General features: G+C 45.0%; 1 protein-coding gene across 4 annotated transcripts in view; it reads left to right on the forward strand.

Annotated features, from left to right (window-relative positions):
* The window catches only part of BCL11B (BCL11 transcription factor B), a 96,175-nt gene that overhangs the window by 25,312 nt on the left and 51,030 nt on the right, over positions 1 to 19,833 (forward strand). For 2 of the 4 annotated variants that reach the window (XM_086748985.1, XM_086748986.1), the window contains exon 3: positions 16,962 to 17,177. The exons of the other annotated variants lie outside the window; for them this stretch is intronic. In XM_086748985.1, coding sequence (XP_086605111.1) covers positions 16,962 to 17,177 — 216 coding nt within the window. The remainder of the gene's footprint in view (positions 1 to 16,961; positions 17,178 to 19,833) is intronic. 4 annotated transcript variants of the gene reach the window in all.

Genomic DNA, 19,833 nt, shown 5'->3' on the forward strand with positions numbered 1-19,833 from the left:
TCAAACCCAGTAGCTGTCTGAGACCCCTATATGTGGCTTTACCACAAAGCTCTTAAATTCTTGTTTAAACGTTTCTCCAGAGCTGTTACTCAGGAAATAAAAATGTGTGCTGTTTGTCTACAGCAGATTAAAAGTTTACCTTTAATGTGACAGCTTCTCAAACCTAGTGTCGGAAACATGCCTCTATTTTATGGTATTATGAAACAGATCTGGAGCAGAAACAATATATTTAACTAAGAGAGAATGAGATAGAATTTGTGGGTTTCTTTCTTTAATGGTTTATAACCAGAAACCTTTTCTGTGTCTGTCTCTGAAACTTCTGTGCATACAAGTGGCCAGCATGTGCAAACCACGCTTTGAAATTCAACAGTTAACCTTAAAAAATCTTAAGTTCAGCAAAACTGAACTTTTTTTTTTTTTTTTTTTTTAAGGCTACGGACCACTCTTTATAATGATCTGGCAGAGGAATCTAAAGTTTTTTTTTTTTTTCTCCAAAGCATTCATAATTTCGGCAGCAGAAAACTGAAGCACACCCGAGCTCTGAGAAGGCTCTCTCACATCTGCCTCTGCCTGTGTGCCGATTCCCTGGAGTCCCATTTATAACAATCTAACAAGATAGAATCTGCCTTTGAGTATCAGTAAATATGGCTAAAGATCACAAAACTGTACTCATAATTGTTCAAGACTAAAAGGCAGAATATAGTGTTTGATTAATGTTTATGGTACAGGGCTTTCTTGCAGAAAGAAGTTGAAACAGTAACCCCTAAATCTCCCTAAAAAAATCCCTGAGCTGCCGCTCCAGCCTCTCAGGCTCCACTGAAGGCTGCTGTCCTTGTTGTGCAAAGTCCATTATTTCAGATGATGCACTTTATTTTTGATTTTGAAGCTGACCAATCATAGCTGATGGGAGCTGTTTCTTGAAAGAGATGCACAAGGTAGTTTTCTGTTAGCAGCACTAGAACACAGGAGTGAAGGACATCTTTGCTGGTCCCCAGAAGCACCCATCCCTCAGATCAGGGGGCTTTTGACAGTGCATTGTCTTGGATTGGCCTCATCCTTACCACGTCTGTTCTGTAGATGAGGAAAAACACTCTCAATCCTCCCTATCTGACAATTAACTTTCATTAGAAATATTTGAGCAGGGGGAGGTTATGGATGCAGCAATGTCTCAGAGACCCCTAGCAAAGACACCTGCTTACATTGGAAGGAGCAATAGGCTGGATTGGTGAGGTCTCCAACGGCACTGGTGCCTTGCTGATGCTCAGGCGAGGGTTTGGGCTGGTGACCGGCAGCTTGCAGCAGGCGTTACCTGGGTGGGGTGGTGCACTGACAAGTAGGTTGTCCTCACTCCCTTCACGGGAAGCTTGGGAACTCCTGTTGTCTTTGCTGTTGGGAGACTTCCCTACTGTCTGGAAAGGTTTATTTTTTAGAGTGATAGAGGGTGGAGAATACAACACAGATGGATCTCTATTGTATGAAAGAGATGTAATGAAAGAGAAACTTTCACCTCCTTTTTTAAGATGCTTGTTTAAATGTGTTCGCTTTGCTTTTCAAAATGTAAATGTCAGTGTTTCAAATATCACTGTAAAAACAAAGATCTTTGAAAAAGCCTAGGCCAGGACTTTATTAAAAAGCAGGTCTAGAAGTGTCAAAGGTGATTCTGGATGTGCACAAAGAGGGGAAGATGCGGGAGTGCTACTCTACATCCAGGGCTGGTCCCTGTTGAAGGCTGCTGCTGGGGCAGAGCCCAGAGCAGGTCCTGCCCAGAGCAGGTCCAGCATCAGGGAAGGGCTGTGGCCAGTAAGTGGGGCTGGATGCTGGCGAGGGTGCCCAGAGGGGGGTGTGCTGAGTGGCTGGCTGTGACTTTTGCAGTGAAAAACCCATGCTTTGGGGAACAGGGTAAGAGTACAGAGAGAAAAACCTGTCGGGGCAGATGTGCGTATGCTCCAGTGGAGTTTGTTTCTTACTGAGGAAATGGTGGCCTTCAGGCGAGACACTGACTGGGGTGTGCAGAGCACTGTACTAGCAGAAATACCACCCCAGCATGCCATCATGGAAGAACCTTGGCACTTCCAAAATCTCGCCTGAATACTTCTACACTTCTCCCAGCCCTGGCTGTGTGATGGCAGTGCTGAGCAGAGCCTAAACCCTGTCCCCTGTAACCCCTCTCTAGGGCACGTCTGCAGGGTTTGATGGGTAAAGCGCAGGAGACCATCAGCTCTTTCTCCAACCCTGCAATCCCACCTTTGTTCCCAGGAGTGGAGCAAGTCCAGGAATTTTTAGCTGCTGTTGGTTTTAACCCTCCCATCTCTCTGTCAGTGCCAGCTTTAAGCCGCCCACAGGAGATATGCAGATAGGCACTCTCATTTCTCAGTTGAGGCAGAAAATATGTGAATGGCTTGATTTTCCAAACTGCCTGGCTGTGTCCGGCGGGGGCTTGGGGCAGCCTGCTGTGCTCAGCACCCTTCTGAACGAAGCCACAAGCGCTCCCGTCCAAAATGACAGCAGGGAGCGGGTGACGGCAGTGGGGCTGTCGCCAGGAGAGCCTGCCCTCTGGTTCACTGCTCACAGCCTTACCCTTTTGTGCATGCATTGATATTTTAGAACAAGCCCAAATCCCTTCGGATCTCCATGCTGTTAGCATGTTCCTTCCCTCCCCAAACTCCTCGGCAAGAAGGTTGGATTAAACAAATATGAAATCACAGGCAGGGCACTGGGGAGGCCAGTGATCTTGCCCGTCCCATCTCGCAGCCTGTGCATGGTGGGTGAGAACGGATGGAGGATGGGAGGCTTCGTGCCACTTCCCAGATCCTCAGCAGCGTACCCACTGTCGGCATGGTGCTGGAAGATGGCTTCTGCCTTGTAATTGAATAAGGATCTAAGGAAATTTCACTTGCGAGCATGCAATACGGCCCTTCCTCATTCCTGGAGATGGGAGCCCCGGAGCTGGGTGCCTCAAGCAAGATTGTGTTTGAGTTTGGCTTGGTCCGGATGAGGGTGGGTGTCCTCACCGCTGCCGTGGGTGCCGGTCCCAAGAAAAGCCGGGACTCTTTCACGCTACATACCTGCAACTGGGTGCTGAGGAAGAGGAGGAGGCAGGGAGGAAAGGGAGGAGGGAGGAAGAAAAGAAAAGATCTGTGACAAAATCATGCGACACCCACGTAAATATTGTTTGTATGAATTGGGTCCTTCATCTTTTGTTAGCAGCAGCTTGTTAATTAACAGCAGATTAGTGCTGCTTTCTTCTGACACATGAATATATTTTGGGCTAGAAAATACTTGTACTCAATAAAACTGTTTGACTGAACAATTCAGAAAGTACCAGCGGAGTGCCGTAATGGATTCCCTTTTCATCCCCTCCCCCCGCCTCCTCCTCCTCCTGCTCTAAATGCAAGCAGATTTCTGCAGTCTAGTGCAGAAGAGACATGTTAAACACAGCTAAATAAATCATGTTTACTCTTGGCGTTCTTGGTAGTGAAAAATCTGTTGGCTGTTTTTACTTCCTTATTTCTCAGCATTTGCTTCCTACCTGTTTTTGAGCCCGTGCCCAGAAATAGTAGTTTTGTCAAACGAGTGGATTATGCCAACCAGCAGTTCCCTCTGCCAAGGAAGCTGCTGGATCGCAAAACCCGGTGACTTCTTTCTTACAGTGACACTGAGATTCTCCCCCTTCCTTCCTCCGTATTAAAATATAAAATAAAAGTACTAAAATCTGGAGAAGGAGAAAATGTAACCAGATCCTGGCAGTTTAAGAGCCTCGATTAAAGAAAGTTGAACTTCTGTTCCAGAAGCCCTGCTTTAAGCTGTTTGTGGAGGTGAAAGCACTGGAGATAGCAATAATAGGAACCAGACATTTTCCCTTTCTCATTATCATTCCTTGTCCCATTGCCCCCCCCCCACAAATGGATGTGGGTTTTGTTTCAGTGTTGTGTTTTTTTTTTTTTTTTTTTTCCCTCTGCAGAGGGCTTCACAGCTGGGAGGGAGAGGTTTCATTTTAATCAAGTCAGCTCGGGAGCACTGCTGTTGCAGAGCGAGTGAACTCCGGTTGTCGGGGCCGAATTCTGCTCCGGACCCTGTGCTCCTGGGCAGCCACATAAACCTCTTGTTTGAGTGCGGGCTGCTGGAGGAGCTGAGCTGCCTTTGCAAGGGGGGCTGAATGCAGACGTGAAAAAGCCATGCATAGCTGTATGTGTCTTTATATATATGTGGCACATCTGCTGTCGTTGGCAGAGCTGTGTTGAGCGGAGGGAAACGTAGCCCGAAAGGTAACTTACTCTGTTTCGATGCAGTCCTGGGTATTAAGCACTCCTCTTTGACCTCAGGTGGCAACTTTTCATCTTGGACCCATTCTCCGTGCTGCTGTTATCCCAGATGTCAGTGATCCCAGATGTGACTGTAACACGGATTACGAGCCTGGTGGACTCTCCCTGTTTGGTTTTAAATTTAGAAAAAAGATCCTTTTTCCCATCGGAGCTTTGCATGTATTTACTCTTTGATCACATTGGAAGGGCCTTATCCTGTCTCCGGAGGAGCTTTAGTTCTGCTTTCAGTGGTAACAGGGATCTGGCCCGTGATGAATATTAGCATTTTAATGGCTTACTGAAAACCCCACTGCTGATGCACGCACAGGACTCCCGCATGAGGAAAGACCAGCTCTGGGGTTTTGCAAAGCAACCTTGCAGGCTGCAATGCCTGCTGAAAGACAGGAGCGGGGATGGCCCATTTGTCATAGATTATTAGTATTGTCAATAACAACACGTCTCCAGAAGCCAAATTAATTCCTTCTCCCACTATACTAAGTCTGAGAAATGCTAGATCAGTTTCAGAACAGGGGAAAAAATAAACAGAATCAAAGTTTGTATGTTAGGATTCCTCTGAATTTCTGGTGGGAATACTTTGCGATAGAAATGATATTTCCATAGAGGCATTGGCTGCCAGTTTGCTTAATTACATTAAATAACGGTATAAACCTCGGCAGAACATAAACCTCTGTTACAGCCAGTCATTAGAATATTGAATCATAAGGAATAATGATACCAGTGCTAACGTGTTATAGCAGTCTTTATTGTATTAGTGATGGAAGTGTTATTTAAAAAATAAAGTTTGTTGTAGCGGTTTAGGTGTGCATGCGTATTTCCTCTGATCACCTATTAAGAGACTGAAGACTGTATTTGAATTTATTACAAGGAAATAAAAGGCTTGCTTAGAGGAAGAATTGCTAGATCGCTGCTTATGATTTTACAATTTGATTCTGCTTGTCCTTAAGGAAGGTTCATAACGCTTACTTCGGAAATGCCATCTACATCTAGAAAATTAGGGTTAAAAGGACTGCTTTGTGGAAACTAATTACAAGCTAGTTCAGTTTTTTAGTTGGTGACATTTTAGAGATTTTGCTTGTAATGCAAGAGGTTATAGAAAGATTTGGTTAGGCTGTGATATACAGCAATAAGCTGCCGTTTGACTATATTGGCATTTTTGTCAGAAACAAAACAAAAACCCACTAGCCTTTATTTTACTGGGGTGATAGGTATGAATTTAATATCGTTTCCTTATCCTGACCATGGATCTTTGAAAGAATTATTTTGCTTTACCTCGGTTTGTACAGTGTCTCTGTTTTGTTCTAATTTTTTTTTTTAATAGACTTTCCTGAGTAAGCGACTTCAGCTTTCATTTCAAGCAGACCTGATAATAAAAAGCCTTTTTGTGTCTTATACTTTTATCTTATGGAGAAGGATGCCATTCTGTACAGATAAATGGGTGAATTGGGAGTTATGGGGAAATCTGATCCAGAAAAAATATACCTCAGAAAAAATGTCCTGTATACAGGGGGTTCTTGGTTTCTTGTAGTTGGCTTAGCTCTTAGCTTTGTGTCATAGTGAAAGGAGTAAGGGGTTCTTTTTGTACCGTACTTGTCTTTTACCTCTCCTGGTGTAGGATTCAGTTATCCTGTCTAATTAGCACTTGTGTCTGGCCAAATTCTGCTTGAATCTATCTCTTTGGGTGAAACTTTTCATTGTGCTATTTAGCAGCAGCATTGGGTGCAGGTTTGCAACATGCTTCGATGTGCAAATGAAATGTCAGTTTATTATTTCCCTTTTTTAACTTACAGTATAGTCTCAATTAGATTCCTGGTTGCTGGTTTATCTGTCTGCTTCCTCTCGTTATTTAAAAGCTAGTTAATTTTCTAGGCTTTTTTTTTCCATTCAGAGAGCAGTATTTACTCAGTTGTGCCAGTGTCCCGTAAATTGAGGTCTGAAGCTTTAGATCCTCAGGGTTCCCCTTGTTTGGTGAATTGTTTTACCATCTCCAGTTGATTGCTCTGCTCATTTAATTTGACAGATTCAGTTATCAGACTTGGGCCTGCTTGTACACATGCAGCTGGATTGGTTTTCCTCTGAGAGCTCCAAAACTCAAAGGGAATCCTTATTTTAAAAATCCTCGTTGCTTTTTCCCCCTCTACGATCGCTTGCCCTGCTTTGCTTGTTTAAGTTTGCTCTGTGTTAGTGAAATGCTCTGCTGAGCGTGAATGTGTTCCATGCACAAGGGAAAATTTGCAAATTACAAATGTGCACGTTAATAGGACCCCCCCCAAACACTGTTATATTTCTTGAAGTGTAATGTGTGCATTGACACTAGGCGGGTAGACTATTTTTTTCACATTGAAATTCAGCACTTATAAAATGCCTACATTTACATTGCTTTTGGCGAGAGGTGAGCTGAAAATACAGGAGCTGCGATTCTCTCCCAAAGCCATTTGTGTCTGTAGATTAAGTTTGTCCATCTGTGCTTTGCAGGGACATCGGCATCACCTGATGGTCCTCCGCATTTTCAGTAGTGAAACAGTTAACAGTGCTGCTGCTTAATATATTGCTGTTGTAGAGTCTTTTTAGTTTCCAGGACATTTAACGAAATCAGGTAAATGTCATTAGCTGATTTTCACACACGGGGAGACTGAGGCACAGGGGGGCAGAGTGACTTAATCTGCCTCTCTTTCCCCAAATTCCCTCCCCTTCCAGGAATTGTTTTTGCTACCCAACAGCTGAAGAGCTGCTAAAGCCTCATCCTCCCTAATTCCACCACTGTTTTTTTGTTTTTTTTTTTTTTTTTTAGTGTAGGCTAGGGAAAAAATTAAAAAATACTAGTAATATGCAAACTTTGAAGCAAGGAAAAGATACTTACTTGAGGAGCAAAGCCTGCTGTTGTCTTTTCCAGGGCCGTATCCTGCCCAAGTATACGTGTAGGCAGCGTCTGCAGAGTGAGCAGGGCTCAGTCCCAAATGGCCAAAGCAGAGAAGTCCACCAGTGTTACCGACTCCTGCCCATCTGGAGCTCTTCCTTGGCCACTTCACTCCCTTCATTTTAGCCTCTTGACCGTGCTCTTGTGCTCAAGCTCTCAGATTAACTGTAGTGGCATTTCTCTCTCTAGCTGCCTGTATATATTATTTTGCCCTTTGAAACAGCTCTTTCCATCCACTGAGTTCCTTTATTAATTCCAGGTCCTGTTAATTTGCTGTGCTTCTCTATTGGGGTGGTTATATGTTTCAATTACATCAGGAATATTTGCTGGTATAGAGAAATATTCACGGTATAATCAGGACTAAAAATTTTAATCCCCATAAGGATTTTTACAACCATTGAAACTCCCCAGGACTTAATTACAAGAGTTGGGGAACAAACTTGGGAAAACTGATGAACTGTTTATTGTCAACCCTTTATGCTGCTTGGAAAACAAACTCCACAAATCAGGGTGATTATTGTTATTTGTTAGCTTATTGTGGTAGCTTCTGGACATTGCAGTTCAGATCAGGGCACCATTGTGTTAGGCACTCTGCACCCCCGGAGCGAGAGCTGGGCTCTGCTTGGAAGCGTTTCGGGGCTGAACAGACCAGACAGGCAGATGGTGGGAAGGGGAAAGACGAGCTCCAGGAGGGGATGTGCCATAGGGGTGTGCGCTGGGGTGTGTGCCTCGGCCCCCTCTCCAGCCCAGAGCCCTGTCTGCAAGACCACCCTCCTGAGATGAGAAAATGCTCTGGTTCCGTGTGTTCTGTCACATCTGTTGATATGCTGTGTTTACTTATCCCTTATAAAGTTTTAGGTCCAATCTTGCCCTTGTTTCCCCTCCTCTTGCTCCTGCTTGCTGTCATAGCAAAGAGATAGGATCTTCCTGGAGCAGAGCCTTGCATCGGTTGGGTGGGCAGAGGACACGGTGGGAGGAAGTAATGAATGCTGTCTCAGGGTGGGCGAGAGTCCTTTTTCTTGTATGTTTAATGGGAGTGAGCCAAGATGTTTCATTTTTTTTTCCCCTTAGCTTTGTGTACAAAGCACAGATAAGGGGCCAGGAGCAGGTTTGGATGAGCATCAGGTGGGAGGGGTGACGAGTGGTCCTGCAGGAGCCCCCCATGGGGCCCTGGCTCGTCGGGATGCTGCCAGGATGCTGCTGATGCTTCTGTGCAGCATCTGGACATCCCCCAGGCCTCCCAACATGTCCCTTGAGTGGGTCCAGTGACAACCCACACCCCCATTTTCTAAAAGACAGGTTTTTTTCACTGCATGCTCAATCTTGCAGGCATAGTGTGGGCTACTTCTGGGAATCCACATAGTCTCTTAGGTAAGTAAAAATCTCCAGAGCCTGCCCTCGACGTCTGAGCCTCCAGGATGCCATGCGCAAATATGTGGATGACCTAAAAATGTGGATTTTTACGCAGTGAGAAGAGTTACATGCTCAAAACCGGATATTTAGATATATTAGGATGTTTATTAACCACATGGGGTGTTCCAAGCTCAGTTTATTTATCTTTGTAAAGTGCTTCCAGATCTTTGCATGGAAGGCACTAGAAAAATGAAAGGCATATTATTATTATTATTGTTATTATTGTTGTTGTTGTTGTTATTATTATTATTATTACAGCATCTAACTACTGACAGGCAACCACAGCTGCATGCTCAATTCAAGCCACTTAAATTTAGGGGCTGATTTTTACAATATTGGCTCTTAATACTTTTTCCCATTGACTCCATATGCTGAAATGTGTGTTCACCTGCCCTGCTGAAGTATCATTATTCTCCAAAAATATGTAAATGGGGTGCTTTTGAAGAAAGGAAGAAAATGTGACATAAATATTAAGTATTCACATTTATATGGTAGAGCTCAACTTCCATTTAAGAAGGGCTTCAAAGCAACCAACTCTATGAGCTGGTAGTTGCTTCTCTGTCATTAAGAAAGAAAATGCATTGATTAAAATAAAGCCAAGGAATCTCATAGACAAATGATAACATTTGCGGTGTTCAAGGGCCTGAGACGAGCTACGAACAGCCCAGGAAATGGAGAGCTGAGTTTCACAGCCGAGCGTTCTGATCGGCGCGGTTGTGCACAGCCGCTGCCGTCTGTGCGTTATGTAATGTAGCACTTCACCCACCCACACGCACCTAGAGACAACAGGCGTCTTCGAAAGGTCTTGGCATTATTCAGAGGAAAGACTCCCAGCAATACCCCTGCATGGTGTTTAACCTTATCTTTACTTAAGTTTAGGCATTTCTTTTTTTTTTTTTTCTACTTCCCTTCTCTCTCTTTTTTTTTTTTTTTTCCCCTTTTCTTTCCTATGGTACATCAATAATGGGTATTTTTGTATCTCCAAAAATGGTGCAGATATGAGGGGAAAAATCCCATTAGCTCCATGATGTATTTTCACGGCGGCTCTGAAGGTTCCCGTCATGGCTATTTTGTGCGTTTTGTAGCATTGTCCTCATGCTGTTATTATTATTATTATTATTTTTTTTTAAGTAGAGTTGAAATGTTACATTCTGAAGACACCAGCTAATTTTTAAATGGTACCTAGACTATGCTTTCTTTAGATTATAAAATAGGAAATAATTAACCAGAGGTTTTAAAGATCTGCAGAAAAGCCAAACAGGCCTGTGAAACCCCAGGATCTAATAACAAAGCAGGTGAGTCGGTTTTCCAGCACCCCAAGAGTTTGAAGACATCCTTACTCTGGCTTTTGAGTAACAGAAAGAGCTCAACCACATTTCATCCTGGTATAAGGCAGCCCTGAAGTTAACTGTTTTTCCAAAAAAAGGATGTTACTGGCTGCTAATTAGATGTATTTTAACTGCAAAGTCGTTTTAGCAGCTGATATTGTTATTATGTGCTTCAGTGTGAATCCTTAGTGAAGCTATTAAACTGAGAGCCTGAACTTATCAGACATTTTGTAACGTGGCTGGATTTTTGTATCCTTGTTCAGAAACCTGTGGGGAGTGGAGGACCTTTCTGGCTCAGACAGAGAAAACACATTTCTTACCAACTGATTAGCAGGGTGGGCAGCTGACACCTTCTTGCACCTTCCCTTTGCACTTTTTTCTTTTTCTTTTCTTTCCTGGCAATAATATTTCTTCTTTCTGTTACACTCCCTTCCTCCACTCCCAGACAGCGGTCAAGCCCCACGGTGCATCCTTTAGCCAAGGAAAAGGATTTAATGGCAGGGACTGGTCTTGGTTATTTTGAAATACTTTCGAGTCCTGCCTGTCGTATACCACAAGCTGGCAGTTCTCAGCAGCCGGCAGGCTCTCAGCATCAGGCAGGCTCCTGCTTTTGAAAAGCTATAGCCCATAGCAGACGGTGGACTTAGCCATAATTTTCCTATCGGTTTCTCACCCAGAATTCTTACTTTGTAATTGCTGGGTTGGGTTTCTCAGGGTTTGGATTTTTCCGCCCGTCTTCTTGCATTGGTTGCTTTTATTCTCCTTCGCACTCTAAAACAAAGTGACTGATACAATATCCAAACTGATGAAAAAGAACGGGATTTTTTTCCCCCTTTATTTGCTCATATTTGAATTGGGTTATCTGCCTATCTTGTTTATGAAATTTTGTGCTGTCTTTTCTGCACAGACTGTGACTCCCAAATCTTCCACAGCTCCATTTCCATATTCCTGCGTGCTTGTTCTTTGTTAATCACTTGGCAAGCGCTTATTTGAATATTAAAAATTTCTTTAATCATCAAAGGCAGGAGCACAGCTTCATGAATATTCATATTTTTTTCCTCCTCAGACTGGATTCTAGTTCATTACCCTGCAGTAAAGCCAAACAGTCATCAATCGCGCTCATTACAGCCGCTGGCGTTTTGATTGGCTGCCTGCTGCTGGTAGCCCACGTCCCCCATCCTCCAGCTCTCCTCCATGAGCTGTCGTGTACCTGCCAACAACAACAACAACAAAAAAAATCAACAATGCAAGAATAAATTTCTCCGGTTGAAAAACAACTTTGCAAACTTGTCAAACAGTCCTCGTCACTTTTTTTTTTTTTGGTTTTACACCAAAAAATTAAAAAAAATTAGAAGGGAGAAACTTGAGCTTTAGAGATGAATATTTGTCAAGAGAGTTGACGTAAGTTTCATTTGCATAATGACTTTGTACTTCTGCATTAATAAAATTTGCATATGAAGCCATGTTAATTACTCCTGATCATGCTTTTTGCATTCATGCATAGTAATTTTCTCCGACTTGTGAGAATTAATGTCTTGGCATGGGGGGAAGGAGGGGGGGAGTTGGGGTACTGTCAAATTTCTATGCCAGTGCCCCTCACTCACACTCTTTCTCCTTCTTGCTCACCACGTCGCTATTCTTGATCTATGACTCATTTATGCATTATCATTTGAAATTCTTGGGAGAAAGAAATATATCAATTCAAAGGGAATCCTTGTCTGCCAAAAAAAAAAAAATCCCTGAGCAAAATATAACAAGAAATCCCTTCCCTGCCCTCCTTCTTCTTTCCCCACTGCAGCCTTTCCCTTTCCAGCTCGGGCAAAGTTTTACTCTTAGCATCATAAGTGGATGCGAGGGAACGGCTCCAAAACCGCTGTGTGTGTGCTGGGGGAAGAGGTAAAGGCTGGTGTGCAGGTGTGTCTGGCTGCGCGCCGGGCTCCGTGTGTGAGCGTGTGCAATAGCGTGTCTTCCTCTACCACTGAGTCCTGCTGCCTTTCCCGGGGGATGCTGTGCGTGTCCAGCACTTGCAGGGTGTGCGTGCATTGCTCTGGTAGCTGCTGTTGGAAATGTTTGTGTCTCTGTGCACTCTGTGTGTGTACACATGTGTGGCTCTTCATGTTTGCTCCGCCAGCCCTGTTGGTGTCTGTGTAAAAAGCCACGGTAGGAAGATAATAGTATCAGGTGGGAGCAGCCCGTGTGAGAGGGTGTAACACAGATGAGACAACTTGTTTCAGGAAAAGCTTCGGGAAAAATAAAAAATCTGTTGGAAAGATTAGTGAATAGATCTGCCTTTCACTCTTGGACGTGTCTGTTCAAGGCTGCTGCAATGGTACATGTAAAACCCATTTCAAAACATCTGCAGTACTCTCTCTGAACATGACGGGCACAGGGCAGGGATGAGGCTGCAGCCTGCACTCTGAATTTGTAGCCATACACTGTTTGAACAGATGTTTCTCTTTTTATTGACAGAGAGTTTTTTAATAATGGAACTGACCTTTAGTCTCTAACCAGCTATTGATTGATTTTCCATCACCAGACAGGCACAGAAACACATACAGAAAAACTTGGCTCGTGCCCTGTTAAATGTCTTACGGGTCTGCCTGTGAACAGATATGCACCCAGGCACCCACCCAGACAATAACACCCCCCCACTCCCCGCCCCCCACCCGCCACCCCGGGATGCACCAGCTGCACAGCTACACGACATGAGACGTAAAGCAAGATCTCTTAAACTTAGATTGGGTCCCCTGGTCTGAACCACACTGAGGTGGGACATTGTGAATGCTGCTTGTGGCTCCATCCTCGTGCTTTGCTGAGGGACTTTTCTGCAGATGCGCCAGGGGAGTGTGGTGTTTTACATATACCATATCATATGGCCAGTCATGCCTAGGCTCAGGGAGAGGGACAACAAAAGGATGCAATTTATGCCTTGATTGTGGCTTTTGTAATGTTCATCTAGGCTCTTATGCTCATTTCTGTCTTCTGGGGTCATGTCCAATTTACCTTACTTTCTTCTTTGCAAATTTAAAAATAGCAGAGAGCAAAAAAACTACTCTTAGCAGTGCCTGGGAGTCAACGTAACCTGTGAGCTACTGCCACGAACAGGCACTGAGCATATGCTGAGCCTGTTCAAAACATGAGGACAAAATCCTCCTTTACCATCAGCAATGCAGATCTTTTATTTACATGGTGACAGTCCCTCTGCATGTTTCACACTCATGCTACGTGCAAAACTCCCCTTCGCATCCGTGCAGAATGAATGCAGAATATATAATTGAGATCTGCAGTGCAGGTGAGTGATTTCCCAGTGCTGACCCAAGAGGAAAATCAAGCTTCACATATCATGTCAGTGATGTCTGAGTGACACAGAGCTGTGTGCGTGTGCCCGCTCACCCCAGTTGGATCGGATTTTTGCCTCTGCAAAAACTGCAATGCAGTTCTTGCGGCCTGCTTTCCTTTAGTCCTGGTTGTGGCTGTGCCCTTTGTGGTAGTCAAGGGCTCACAGGAGTGTTTTCTTTTTGAAACCTATGTACAACATGATGTGCTTGATCGGCCATAGAATTCCAGAGGTTGACTCCCCTCTCTCACCTAGTGCCGCATGGGCTGAGCAGAAAACTCTCAGTGCCACCTTAGGATACCATCTGTCTATCTACCTATATCTGTTTATCTTTTTATTTGTTTGTTCATTTTGTGTTTGTCCATGACTTGTAGCAGTTAAGTTGAAGAACGGTAGAGCCATCGTCTTCATTTTCAGATTTAAATAAAGCCTTTATGGGGAAAAATCCCACAGAAGAGGAGCTGGAGAGGTAAAACATGGGCATGTTCTCAGCAAACACAAGCTGAGCCTTTCTGAGCACCACAGTTATTCTTTCTATAGCTATGAAGAGGTATTGTGTACATAATAGTGGAGCACTCCTTTTCTCTATGCCTTTCCTCGAAGCCAAGGTATACACTTTCCCTCTTCATGATTTGCCACTTCATCTGATTCTATAGGACTGACCTGATTTGTGACGAAGAAGCAAACCCTAAAGTGGTAGCAAACAGGAGGAGGAATCACCTGATTTGACTTTGCTTGTAGGGGCAGACTCAGCCTCCTGGTCTGACAGCCCCATGATCTTTGTCTCTTAGTGCTGGAGTCAGGAATGGTGGTGAGACTCCCTGAGCATCTGCCAGAGTCTCTCTTTGTCCATTCTTCTTCTCCCTTAGCAACCCTTTCCTTTCTGATGCTAGGTTAGCACTTTTTAGATTTCCTCATATATACATCAAAGGACAGAAGACGACCTTCTGAGTGACACATTCAGTTCTATCCAATAACTGGCAACTGGTTCATATAGTCCTCATAAATTTGTTAGGCACCTCGTTAAAGCAGATTGCTGGCTTGCTTGCCTACCTCTGTTGGAAGGCTTTTACAGGATCCCTTTGCCCAGATGGTTAGAAACCTCCTATTTGAAACCTTAATTCCCTTTCCACCCTAGAGGAGATGTATTGGATGACAGCAAGGACAGCCTCCCTATACCCACTTGGTGAGCTCTTAGCCTCTTCTCGGATGCTTCAGGGCTGTGCAGATTGTATTAAATTCATTGCCAATGAATAGGTGAGACTCACCAGAACTGGAGTAGAGGCTGTTGCTTTCAGGGCAGTGTTGCGTGCTAGGACTCGTGCACCTCCACATTAAAACCCCTTGCAGTAGTGGTTGATGCTGCACTAGGTGGGTTTCATATGGTTGCTCTGTGTTATGAGCTCCTTCAAAACCTGTAGGGTGGCACTGTGATGTGCAGAGGGCCAAGTGACAGCAGGACCTGTGCCCTTAGTCATGGTGGGCCACAGGCATGTCTAGGTGACCTGAGATGTAGCTGCTCTGTGGTCCTACTCTAAATCCCCAGTTTCAAGCTCACAACTTTCCCAACAAGGACGAGTGCCCAGGCAGCTCAACATAGCCTACGGTAGCCTAGTTATTTTTATAATATTAGGAATATAAGGTACAATTGTTAAGTCAATAGAGGGAATCTCTGTTACTTTTTGTTTGTTCTGTGAAAAAACCAAACTTATTATTCATACGTGTTTCAGTGGTTCATACACACCTAGAAATCCACGACTGATATCAGTTTCCACATGCCTAGTGCACAGTCCTGCCCCAAATGCAACGTAGGTAGGATCTGGATAGTAGTTACCGTTACCTGCCTGTGTAGTACTTCCAGGGAGATCAAAGAGTTACAAAAGCCAAGCAACTGAGCCCCCAAAATAAAATATCCTTCCTTGTCCCATGAGCCACAGAGATGGCTTCTATTTAAAACCAGTCCTCACAAAAGAGCACAAATTTTATCCTTGATGCTTGAAGCTCAAGTATTTACATAGGGAATTTAGACTCTTCACTTGTGGTTTTGGCAAAAGCTTCACAGAAATGTTTTGCACTGGTGGTCTCTTAGCCATTTAAGATAAACGACAAAATCAAATGCAGTCCTTGCAGACTGGAGCACTGGATGTTGTGCCAAGGATGAAGTATCCCCGTTTGCCTCACATGTGTAGCTGTCAGATCAACATGCAGGCCTAGTTTCTGAATCAGGATTCTCAAGGTGCAAACGCTCTCTTGGAAAATGTTGTGTTTTTAGGGTTGGAGGGAGCATGGATAAATATTTCTTCTTGCTGCCACAGTGTAGGCTCCCTTAGAAAATGTTGTTTTTTCTAGAGTTGGAGGGAACATAGATAAATATTTCTCCTTGCTGCCATGGTATTTGCATCTATCTACAAAGTGCACATGCATGCACAGCCAGAATTGGCACTATTAAAAAAAAAGAGAGCATTTGCCAGAAGATACCCCACAATTAACACACATATTTCCTGATCTAAATACAGGGGGAAACTGTGGTTTCTGATCTACCACTGTGTGGTAACTATTGGCAAATGCCAGCTTTTTAACGGTGACCACTCCACCACATATCTTCATTTAGAAACTGCCCTTGATTAGTAGCTACCCTTTATTTAATAATGAAGTGGCAAGCATAGTTTTAAATGAAGGGAGTGGGATTCTTGGTGGACGTAAAGCAGTGCCATTCACTCAACTTTCCTTTAATCTCTGCTAATTTTGTCCCAGCCAAAAATGTAACTTCTACTTGATTCTCTGTGTGTGTGTGTATGTTTGTGCGTATCTGTATTTGTGCAAGTGTATATTGATGTTTAAGACTTGTATCTTAGTTTTTCTAAGCCACGGAGCTCAGTTTGGACTAGTGCCAGGAGGAGTAAGCATTTCTGACAGAGCAGGTGAAAACTCTTAAATACAGCTTTTACATGGCAGGTGATTCCTAGAGGGGTTAAAAAGAAATAGAATGGTTAGAGGTTACAATATCATATTTTAGCTACCAGGAAAAAAAGGTTGCTCCTTCTTCACAGGCTCGATAGGGAAGCAGCCTGTGTAATCAGGGCATGCAAAATGCACAACTGGCCACAGCTCAAGCGGGAAGGCAGCACAGCGGCCGCCAACGCTTCCTTCTGGGAGCTCGGCTCCTGGCACCTCTCTGAAGCCGTTTGAGCTCTAAGTCACCGCACTTTGTCTAGGCTGGTGTGTGGAGCCCGCTTCAGCGGCAGCTCGGCAGAAAGCCTGCCCAGTTTTGTGTCGGCTCAATGTATTAACACAGCCATAAAACAATAATCCTTCTTTTGATTCGGTCCCTGAGCAAGCGCCGGTGGCGACGTCTGCCACCTCCAGCTCTGCTCCATGCCAGGGCTGGCTGTCCCCACCACTTCGCCCCTCTCTGTGCCCCCCGCAGGTCCCCCGCCCAGGTTCGTGGATCCCCCAGGTCTCTTCTTGCTCTTCCCCAGCCCAGCACGAACCCGCCAGCCTCAGCCGGACCCAGAGAGGGGTTCACACCAAGCGTGTCGCGCGTTAGGCAGCCAGCCCCCGCCTCACCTATTTCTCCTGATGATGCCTCCTTCTGTCCCTTCAAACTTAGATCCGACTGACAGTTTTTTCTATTGTTTTTTCTCCAGGGCCGTCCAGGCCTGCAAACCTGCCGGGGGCTCCCATAGCTGCCTCCTCCCACCCTCACACATCCGTGATCACGTCACCTCTCCGCGCACTGGCCTCCCTCCCGCCCTGCCTTAGCCTGCCCTGCTGTGGTGCACGTGCAGTCTCAGTTGGCGGGACTCAGACTGAGATTCAGACTGAGACTTCAGGCACATTTGGATGTCATTGTCAGTTGTCAGGTAATAGAAACTTTTTTTTTTTTTGTTGCTATCTGAAGGTCAGTAGTGCTGCCAAGTGATATCGTCTTTGCTGTGGGAGAGTTGCCTTCGCTGGGTCGCGTGGGGAAGGCAGAGAAAATGCCCTAAACCACCCCATTCCCCATCCTCCTTCCCCCTCCACCCCGGTGGAGGATGGGGAGCAGGAAAGGGCGTGCGGCTTCCTCCATTTCCCCATCCCTCCTCTCCTGCCTGCCCACCTTCAGCTGTCACAGGTGGCCGCTGCCGGGCCGTTTGTGCCACATTGTGAACAAATGTCTGAGACTTCTCACAGAATGTGATACCCTGGTATCAAGATTTCATCTCTCTGGGCTGTTTATTTTAAGCTTAATTGGATAACATTTAACATCTGAGGTCTTTTTTTTTGTCTTTTTTTTTTCTCTCCTCCCCCAAATCATTTGTATTAAAGGCTCTCCTCCGCATCCATGTGCACACAGGATGTATGTGCTCCATGCTGTTTTCTCCTTTGCTTTGAGAAAATGCTCCTTGGTAACGTGCCATGCATCCCTCGCCTCTCCCCTGTCAGCTTTTCTTTTCCTTTATTCCTTTTGGATGCCTGACTTTTGTCACCGCGAGGAGGGGAAAGTGATGTGGAAATGAGGGCACACCGAGCTAGCCAAAGAGGACATGGACATATTGTCACCAGACCCCATCACTTCAGACCCAGCAATCTCTTTGAAATCAGTGGGTGTTTCTGAGGATGGCTCAGTTGCAAGATTGGGTCTATGATGAGCTGCGGGCTGGAGAGGTGAAAATGGGGAGGGCTTAAAAGAAAATACAGCTGTGGCAAAATCCACAAGCATTTAAGGAGTCTCACTGTGGTGGGCCAGACCCTGCAGCCTTCATTCATGCTAACGTGCATGGAGTTTTAATAAGAAGTTCCCAAAATGATGCATGAGGACCAGAGGATTTAGAGAGACAGCGACGACTGTCACGTGTAATACCTCTGGGAAATGGCTTCTCACGTCCCCCTGGAGCTGGCAAAACTTTGCTGTGCTCAGCTTTTTCCTTCCACAAGCAGTGGTACCACCTGGCCGCAGTACGCTATGTCTCATGAGAATGTCCCTGTACATCTCTTGTTGTTGTAATAAAGCAAGACAAAAAGTTTTTCAAGAAACTTTACATCTTGGAAACTTTGGTCTTGGAAGAGAAAATACTTTTGGGAGGAGGCTGAGGGCACTCCACAGGGTCCTGTTTCAACCCTGGGTAAAGCTCAGGGCGTGCAGGGAAGGCTCCTGTGCCAGGGTGCAGGCATTGGGCTTGCAGCAATGCACTGTGTGGTGTGGTGCAATCAGCATGTCCAGGAGGTTTGGTCAGAATTCCTAACTGAGCTGCTGTACGCAGCATGGGGAGGATGCTGTTTTAGTCTGGCTCTGCTTCATCAACCTCAGCAGATTGACCAACTGGCCTGAGTCGGGTGTAGATGTGGGCCCTTCCGAATGGTGAGGGCTGGATCGGAAAGTCAGATAGCTCCCCTGCCTCCCTTCTTCCCGTTACCAGTAAACCAAACTGGAGCTGATCTCACGTTTTGCTGTTCTCTCTCTTCACTGATGCAGTATGCACGCAGGTGCCTGTGGTAGGCAGGTAGTTGTAACAGTGAACTGGATGCCCTGGTTCCCTGTTGCTTCTGATGCCAGCAGCTAGTGGGGAAGGAAGCAAGTACAACTAAAAATAGAAAAGGAAGGAAGGAATAACTTATTAAAGAATGTGGGAAGGCGAGGCTTTTGTACTTTGTGTACTTTGAGTTCTCACTTTGGAGTTATGCGCTGTGAGTTTTCAGAATTGCCTGTTTGCAGGGAGAGCGATGCCAGCTCTGCGGAGAGAGAGACCTGTTATCATGGCTTCCTGTAATTACTGTTGCAGTCTGCGGCACTTAGAGAATAGGTTATATCAAAGTGCATGCTACATGTTTGTGACAGTAGTTGGTCAAGTTCTGCTTGAAAGAAACATTTTCTTCCCTCGAAAAAGGAGATTGTGTCTACTTAACACTTTCTTAGCTCCCAAGTTTTCACTGTATATGAGTCTGGGCATGGTTTAAACCCCTTGGCAAGGGTTACAGGATCTTTCTAGCCCCTGAAATGTTTTGTGGAAATGAAAGGAAAGTAAGTTCTTTGTGTTGACTAATAATCTAGTGATGATCCCTGCATTATGCCCTCTTTCTTAATATAGACATTTACAACAGTCACTTGCTACAGCTTTAGAGATCTGCTTGTCTCTCTGACTTGATTAGCCTTTTATTCTGTCAGCCCCGTTCTTGCTTCTGAGGAATTGTTTCCTTCTTTGAACAAAAGCCATCAGCAGTTCCCGCCTCTCCTCCTCCTTCCTCATTTCTTACCTTTCCTGTTTTTCAGCATTCATTTAATTCAGGACCTGGAGTTTTTCCGTGCAGTTCTCAAGCAGGCTGTGACTCTGAAGGCTTGAAGTTGCAGGTACTCCCAAATCTCTGCTAGGCACTCACAAATTGGGCCCTCAAGAGTCCCAGCAGTTTTGTGCTGGAGAACCTAAACTTCTGGCTGCCGGTGGGACCTGGGGTATGCACGTGTGAAAACTGCATTTGGAAATCTCTAATCCAGATAAGAGCAATCACCAGGCTGAGTAGCATTCAGTTATGCACAGGGGG

This window comes from Chlamydotis macqueenii, chromosome 5, assembly GCF_036417535.1.
Source record: "Chlamydotis macqueenii isolate bChlMac1 chromosome 5, bChlMac1.mat, whole genome shotgun sequence".
Taxonomy (NCBI): domain Eukaryota; kingdom Metazoa; phylum Chordata; class Aves; order Otidiformes; family Otididae; genus Chlamydotis; species Chlamydotis macqueenii.